This window comes from Gavialis gangeticus, unplaced genomic scaffold (genome assembly GCF_001723915.1).
Source record: "Gavialis gangeticus isolate Ggan-Ray unplaced genomic scaffold, GavGan_comp1, whole genome shotgun sequence".
Taxonomy (NCBI): domain Eukaryota; kingdom Metazoa; phylum Chordata; order Crocodylia; family Gavialidae; genus Gavialis; species Gavialis gangeticus.
Genome location: NW_017728998.1, coordinates 38,089,944 through 38,098,313, shown reverse-complemented (window position 1 = coordinate 38,098,313; position 8,370 = coordinate 38,089,944). Strand labels below are relative to the sequence as shown.

Sequence of the window (8,370 nt, the reverse complement as noted above, 5' to 3'; positions counted from 1 at the left end):
CATCCTACTCTCCTAACCTTACATTTAATAATTACATTTATTAAGAAGGCACATTTTTTGTAGCAAGTCTTGTTAATTGGCTGCTTCCATGTATTCCTGGATAACTGCACTAAGGCTGAGTAATTTAATCTCTGTGTTGGAATTGTATATTTGTACTACTTATGCCTATGTGCACTACAGTATAATCACTACATGTGAAAAATAGTATCATTACTAAGATATGTACTGCCTAGAGTTTGGGTAGCCATTAAGTTTCCCACGCTGTTGTGTAACTGGAGGTTTGTAACTCTGGCATGGAAGGTGAACTCCATTGCATGGCATATTCTCATTCTGATCTACAAGAGAATTACATGCATTAAAAAAATCTAGTTACAAAGTAACTGACAGACTCACAGATGGGTTTTTTTGTGTGAGATTTCACACTGCCTTCTTGAATGACTCCCAATGGGAGATTTTTTTTGTAGGTCTTATTTAAAAAGTAAAAACCTTTAAAATATGAAGGTTTCTCTATAGGGACTAGACCATGAATTTTCACAATTTGGTTTCTAGCTGTGACTTTTTTCTCAGAGTGGTTCCAGTCAACTTTATGGTGTGAAAATCATCATCCTTTTGCCTTTGCCTCCCACCCTGAAGCCATATCCAGGAGAGGCTCTTCCAACTAAGGAAATGGTTCTGAAGATGTAAACCACTGGGATACATGAGTGCTTCCAAAGGGTCTTTTCTTGAATTTGTTGCCATGTGTGTTCTGCTGAGACATTAGCTTGGTAAACACTTCCCACTGAACTAGACCTACTTTTGCATAGCACTTCATTCAGTGGCAAAGCTCCATGGCACCTTTGGTATGCAGTTGTTTTCTTGTTTTAGCTGCAAAACAACATGTCTTGGTACAAGCTCATGCAGTATACCAAACGGGGCTATTCTGTACTTGATGATGCAAATCAGAAGGAGCTCTCGAAGAGTGTAGGAAGCAATGAGGTTCATATATTATAGCTCTTAACAGTGGCAAACTGTTCTGTTTCCCCAGCTCTTCCTCTGCATGTTTTTCTTACAACAGCTCTGAGAAAGCACAGATTTTATAGGGTCAGGAACTACTAACCTTGGATTCTCAGTGGTTTGGTTTAGAAGTGTAAATGGATGCAGTTCATTTGAGATTCCCCCCAGTGTAAGGCAGAATTAAATTTCCAATGTCATGTTTCCACTGTTGGCTTCAAAGATACAACTGATGGGCTCCGCCCTTCAAAGGTGAGGGCAGTATAGTGGCTGAAGCATTATGAAGACCGATTTTCATTGAAAAGGAAAAATACTTTTTTTTCCCGTTCTGTGCACCATTACCCCTCACCTCTGAACTGAGAGAGACTTTACGTAGTGTCACAATTTAGCAAATTACTTCCTCAAAGGAAGGTCAAACATTTTACCATTGGATCAATAGGAAGCGACTTACAAATCATGTGTATTGATCATTGAATCATTCAGAGGAATGTAGGGCAGACACTAAAATCACATGCACTTAGTCTTAATTGCCCACATTAAAGCAATTATGCCCCAAAACTGTCATTGTCTAATGCTATGCACACTCCCCAGCTTGGTAACTTTTAGCAATACATATTTAATCATAAATCAGCCTTTTAGGTCTGTTGCATTAAAGACCTACAGTATTGCTCTAATTATGCAAATATAGCTACGGTTTTTTTCATTTTCATGGAAGATCATATTGCTTTTGGAAGAGAGGCTGGGGGGATAAAGGGGGAAATAAACCACTCTGGTAATGCAGCTGGTATTGAACACCTTGATTTTACAGCCGCACTGGGCGCTAGTAACACAGGCACTGAGTGTGACCTGAAACTGCTAATGAACAGAGAGCATTTGTAAAAGCAGTCACAGGTCAAGGACTGGTAGATAAAACTTGTTGAGCAGTGTTGGTAGTGGGTTTGTGTCAGGAGCATGCTATTTATTGGAAGGTGTATATACACATCATTTTCCTGGGCACCCTTGTAGCTAAAAATGTGAGGAGCTCCAGTTTGCCAGCTTTCAAATGCATGTCTTCTGCGCCTTCAAACACCTGGGTCGTTGTGTCACAGAAGCCCGTGTGCACGGTCCCAGAAACGCCGGCTTTGCTTTGTGTCGGCACATCCCTCCCTGCAGACAGTGGTCAGGAGTTTCTCGCAGATCTCAAGAGCGCAGACTGAGCGCCTAAAGGCTTGCACAGGAGAAGGAGAAGGGCATGGGCACGTTGCACTCCCCCCCCCCGGGCCCCTTGTAGCCGGCGGACGGCTCTCCCCTGGCTTCAGGGACTGGGACCCAGAGGCCACAAGGCGGGTGCAGCGCGCTGGGAGGCCGATGGGCATGACCCGAGGAGCTAGGGCTCTCCTGACATCTCCTGCGGGCAGCGCGGCTCAGAGGCGAGAAGTCAGACGGGAGGCGGAGCAATCCGGTCCCCACCGCCTCGTCCTGGAGGGATGAAATATGGGCTCCAGCCTCCTTCTAGCTTCCCCAGAGGCTCAGCTGCCCCCCACCCGTCTGCCCCAAAGCAACGGGCTCCTCGGAGCAGCCAAGAGCGGCTTCAGCCTGGGCGGGTGAGATGTTGTCAGGCCGGGGCCGAGCTGCAGGAGGCAGCTGCGCTCGGGCTCGCAGCTCCCTGACACGCTCCTTTTAACCCCGAGTCGCGGAGACGCCCCCGGAAGGAGGCTTCGTGCTGTGGCGGGAAGCAAACGTTGCAAGAAAGGAAACGGGATTGTGGTGAATTGGGTCAAACCAGAGCAGGGCAGTCGGATCTGCTCCGCGCCCTGCCCCTGCCACCTGGGGCGAATCCTGTGTTTCCTTCTGCTCTCCCTTCCCAGCAGCAACAAGGCTGTTTGGCTGGATCCTTTCTGAAAGTTAATATTGGTTTGTCTTTTTTCTTTTTTTTTTTGCCGCTTCTCACACCTTATCTAGTTTCTACATTCTTCCCACTTCAGTAGTCAAAGTGATTGAAGGCCGAAAACTGAGCAGATCCATCCCTGCAGCAACTTTCCTCACATTTCTCATTTACCATTTTCTCAAACAGGCCCTTTGTCTGCGCAGTCCCCTGATGTTGCCTCTGTTACACGGAGATATTCTTCAGGTCATGTGGGTTAAAAGGGGGCTAAAAAGGAGATCATATTGGACTTGCTTTACACAGACATGTAGCATTAGACCCAACGCCCAATAGAGGAAAGATATACTACTCCTATTTGATGAGCAGCAGGCCAATAAATTCATTAATCATCATTTTATGCCTCATCAAACACTTCCCAAGTTCCTCCATGGGAGTTATACAAATTAGCCACTGAAAAGGCAGTAATTTTAGTTTAGCTAGGTAAGTGCTTTTTGATTGCCTTCCTGAACAATGCTTCCCTTGACAAGCTAATAAATCAGCCCTTTCTGAATCAGAAGTGCAGCAAGTGCGAACAATAACTCCACATAGTTTCTCCGCTGATATCAGCTGGAAAGGCCTAAGAGGATGATCTAGGATCAAAGTCTCTTACTTTATTGCAGAGCAAAAGCTTTCTTTATGAAGAAGAGCTGAAGAGAAGGAAGGGGGACGCTTTTTTCTCTTTTTGAAAAATCAATTAATGAGCATAAAAAATATCTCAGGAAAGCGGAGAGGAGGGAGAGGCTCGGATTGCAATGATGTCATGTGACCTCTCAGGTGGAGGGGCTGCAATCTCAATCTCATCACCCCGGTGCGGCGGAGAGAGGAACCAGGAGCAATATCGGCCCTGTGTCCCTTCTGGAGCCTTTTGAAATATCCTCCCGCTTAGCCGTGTGGACAGGTGAGGGGTGGTTACATAAATCTAGAGGCTGCTATTGTCAGGAGTAACAGATTACCAGGCCAAGTCGTAATAGAGACTGTATTTAATCTGCGACCAATTGATTCCTTGAGTGTTTCAGGTATTTGGAGTGTAGGTTTAGATTTGTTGGTGGCTTTGCAGTGAGAAGCCTGGAGGGTGTGCTGGCTTATCTTTTTTTCAAATTGCTGCCTTTGACAGTATCATCTCTTAAAAAAAAAAAAACTTGGCCGTAAATCATTTCACTAATCAGCTGTCACCAGCCAACATGCATGCATTGGCATTCAGCCGGAGAAGCTGTTTTGGAAAGCCTTTAGCAACAAAAACTATGTTTGTATCAATAACCGTCTGTTAATGTCTCATGCATAAGGATGTAGAACACAGAGAAGAACAAGGAAAGACAGCAATAAAGAAGGACTATTTTGGGGAGTATTAATTGCCTGGTAAAGCAAATCCTTTCCCCTGCTCTAGTGGAAGGTAAACTAATTACCTGGAGCAATGACTCTATAAAATAAAAACCAACACTCCGCCGAGCTTAGCCTGGCGCTGGCAGCGCAGGTTCAGCTGCTGGAAGGGGAAGGTACGACTGCCCGGGGTGAGGTGGCGAGTTGGACTAAGAGCGCTCCCCAGCCCTCACCTCCAAACTGCACTTGTGCTAATGAGTGCCCAATAATGACTCTAACCGCATTTGAGCAAAGTCGAGGCTTCCTCTCCACGAGTCTAGACCCAAGGTATTTTAAGTAGTGTGTCTCTTCTCCTCTTCATTAACTTTCCTTCCACACATCGCTGCATACCTCTGAAAATAACTTGGCAAACTGGGAGCCGTTTATCTCTTTTATCTTGGGACCTGATCCAATTAAATAAGTGCACATTTACATTTGCATCCATCAGGCAGGAGTGCGGAGAGTTCTGTGGTTTGCTTTAAGCAAATAAGAGTCGATTTCGCTGGAGAAAAGGGATCTAGACAAAACAGAGCAGATTACGTTCAGTAAAGGGTGATCCGAAGAGCCCCTGCAGTGGACGTGGGAGGCAGAAGCGATGGAAGGAAGACCCGGGAACAGGTGAAGGGAGAGCGAGCAAAAGGTGTCTGCTAAGATGCTTGTTAACCAAAGCACCTCTTCATGAGTCCACAGGGGCTGCACATAAAACAGCACAAAGGAAGAGGAGAGATAATTATTACACAACAGCCTGCCTGCATCGACCAAACAGGCCGGTTCTCAGAACACTCCTTGCAAGTTTACACAGGCTCTAATTATAACAGATGAGTAACAGTGTGGTGAGGACATTTATTTTCTGGTATTTGGGGGCGAACAGCTTTGTGAAGCTTTTACAAGTAGGCTATCAAACCCTGGCACGAGGCTCCCTGTCAGTCAGGAGACACCGTACGCTTTCCAAACAGAAGGCACGCATTTACTTTAAATCAATGAAGTCAACCTATAGGACATGGAGACTAGCTCCTGGCTTTTCCTCCTCGCTTCTTTAGATAGTTTTAGTACTGGGGAAAAAAGAGAGAGAAAATAAAATAAAAAAAAACCTGTTCTCGAGTGAAAGAAAGGGGGAGAAGAGAGAGGTAGGCAGCAGAAAGCAGCGACGGTAGCTCCTTTTACAGCAGTGATCGCGAGGGACCAGCCAACCTGAGCCCCCCGCAAGCAGCTCGGTTGACTCTGGATGTGCCCCCAGTTGGACGCGGGGGGTCGTACCATGCGGCGATTGAACTCACGGCCTCGGGGGGACGCCGCTTAAAACCGAGGGCTCCCTTTCCCCAGCCCTGCTGAGGACTGCAAGGTCTAAAGTACTGCCCCATGTGGAAAATGCATGTGTAAGGATTAGGGGGAGGGGGGTAAGAGCAGGGGGAGAAACTGCCTGAATCAAAGAGCTGTTGAATACTAGGTGCGGTTTGGAAATCCACCAGCCCAAGGGTCCGAGGCTTATGTGCCCCTTAAAGAGAGACACAGAGGTCTGAGCACCTTGGGCCAAGCAGTCTCAAGTAGAGGCCACTAAGTTTCCAGCACGGAGCAGGCTCTGGCGGGCTGGGCTGGGCTGGCTGCCAGGACGGCGGGTTCAGGTGCCCCGAGCCGCCCTGGGGCTCCGGCTCGCCGCCATCCCCGGCAGCCGGGACTGCACCCTCGCGAGCAGAGAGGTGACCGAGGGTTTCTGCGCTGCAACTGCGGAAGGCGAGTAGGCGCCCCAGCTCCTCTTCGCCTTCCGCGACAGGGTGGAAATGAACCCTTGCTTCCCCGCCGGCTCTAGTTTTTCCTGTGATGGGAGCGGGGATTTGCCACTGTGCTGAGTGTCAGGTGCTGGAAGCTTTTCCCTCGCCGCGTGGCGCTGCTGGGAGCCAGCCCTAGAGACGCCGCTTGTCCAACGGGGACAGGCGGGGACGTGCCCCCTGCCCGGCCCGGGCCCCAGGGCGAGCAGCGCGGCGCGGGCTGGTCCTTGTAGCAGGAGCCAGGGAGCAGCTGCAGGCTGCGGCCCAGGGGACCGCTCGTTTCTGCCGCTCCGGTTTGAGCCGCTGACTGCTCCGGGCAGCGAGGCTGGGCTGTGCCTGGCCCTCCCTGCCTAGAGCCCTATTGCTGCATCAGTGTCTGGAAAGCGGGGTCTGGTTGTCTTTTTAGAGGGCGGGGGCAACAAAACAAACCTCCTGCCTCGTTAGTTGCGGAGCCCTCTCTGGGCTCCATTATTTGGAAGGGGACCCGGTCCCCCCGCCTAGGTCGTGGCTGAAGGAATGCAGCGGCCAGCGCGGAGCCGCCATCTGGCCCCTCCGGCTTCATTTTGCGGGAGAAGTAGCGCGGAGGGGACTGCCTGGTGCTGAATGTGCTTTAGAAGATCTCAGCGTAGACTTTGTCTGCGTCTGTCAGAGCCAAGTCAAAAGAAACAGCTGGCCTGCATTTTTAGCACCCATAATTAATTAAGAGCTTCATTCCTGGGATTTGATGATTCAATAAAGCAAGACCCTTATCCCCCTATGTGATTTCAGTGAATATCTACTCCACTCCAATTCTTTTGGGTCCCTAGATAGAGCAGATTAACGCTCTTTTTCTGTGGGAGAGAGGGGAAAAAATGTCTCGAGATTGCATCTGAGGCGCACACAAAAGGTAAATTCAAAACTGCCACTTGTTCTCTGCAAAGACTCCTTATTCTCCGCTATTGATGTATTTGTGCCAGGTTTTAAAGAAACCAGAGGGGGGATGAGGAATTAACATATTGCTCATTTGGAAAAACAGCCGGTTCTGTTTTTGGTAACACTTGTTCCACTGCCAGCCACAGATGTCCTTACTAATAATCTAAGCAGGTCATATAAAAAGGGGAAAAGGAGGGGGTGGAGATCTCTTTACACTTTCTGTGCTGAATTCGATTCTGCGCTGGAGACCAGGCAGGCTCGAGTCTGTTTCTCTGGTGGTTTGTTAATGCAAAGCCGGACGTAAGAAACCTGACTTCTACAGCTGCGTAATAACAATAATTAACAACGCGGCGCTCTGTTTGTCAACACAACTGAGCTGTATGATTAAATACCCAAGCTGTCCGCAATCAGCTGATTGAGTTGTGGTGTTGGGTGTCTGGCTGCCATTTACAGCGTCTCGTTAGAGAGATACTGTAGCTTTCTGACCTATGTAAAGTCCTGTTTAACAGCCGATCTGCTATCGAGACAGTTCTTTGGGGGCTTCGGGAGTTTTCTTTTATATTTCTACCGTTCAGATTTTGGGGGGGCTCCGTTTCAAACAATGGCTCCTTTGGCTTCTGAAATAAAGGCTGAAATGGCTGGGTTGCCTCTTAAACAAGCTGATCGAGTGGTTTCTTTTGGCTCCTTTGGGGGGGGGGGGGGAAGTAGTTTCTAGGCATTGCAAGAAAATATTCTGTTTCGATCCTCTTACTAAAAAACCGATAAGCCAATTACATCGTAATATGCTTCCCCTGGAAGCGCAACTCTCCTACCAGAAGCGATTGCTGTAGTTTTTAGTTTGCGCGATGCCAGGGAGTGTAATAGGTTAATTGGGACAACTGGAAAAGCCGCAATTCCAGGCAGAGCAGCGGGGTGCGTGTAAACACAGTACAGTACGGCGTGGATCAAAATTAGGATTTGCTTTATTTTTTTAAGCGTGAAAGAGGAACCAGCAGCCTGTAGCCTAATCGGATTCGCGCAGTGGCTCTCCCTGAAAAGCTGAACTTTTTTTCTGATGACGGAAAAGTGGCATTCTAATTCCAAATGGCTCTCTAGTGAGGTAGCCTTGGATCTTTTCCATCCAAGTTGTCTCATCAACAAAAGATGCATCACCCAGTCCCAACGCTGCCTTTTTATTGTTAATTTTCCTAATGGACTAAAAAAAAAAAAAGGAGCCTTTATTTGCCATGGAAATGCGCATATACGTGTGTGTGTGTATGTGTGTGTGTGTGTGTGTGTGTGTGTGTGTGTGTGTATATATATATATATATATATATATCACTAATCAGACCTCACAAATGGTGAAGTATTGGCCCGAAAGTCATGTGGGTTTGCTTTTTTTTGTTTAATTAAAGATTTGTGGTTGTTTCCCTTATTTATTTTTGAGCATTTTAAGGTTCATTT

General features: G+C 47.6%; 1 protein-coding gene across 1 annotated transcript in view; it reads right to left on the bottom strand.

Annotated features, from left to right (window-relative positions):
- Positions 1–770: 770 nt before the first annotated feature.
- IRX5 (iroquois homeobox 5) overlaps positions 771–8,370 on the bottom strand; it is a 21,192-nt gene continuing 13,592 nt past the window's right edge. Inside the window, 4 exon segments of the mRNA XM_019505290.1 lie at positions 771–2,059; positions 2,061–2,162; positions 2,164–2,190; positions 2,711–2,867. Coding sequence (XP_019360835.1) covers positions 2,029–2,059; positions 2,061–2,162; positions 2,164–2,190; positions 2,711–2,867 — 317 coding nt within the window. The 3' untranslated portion in view covers positions 771–2,028.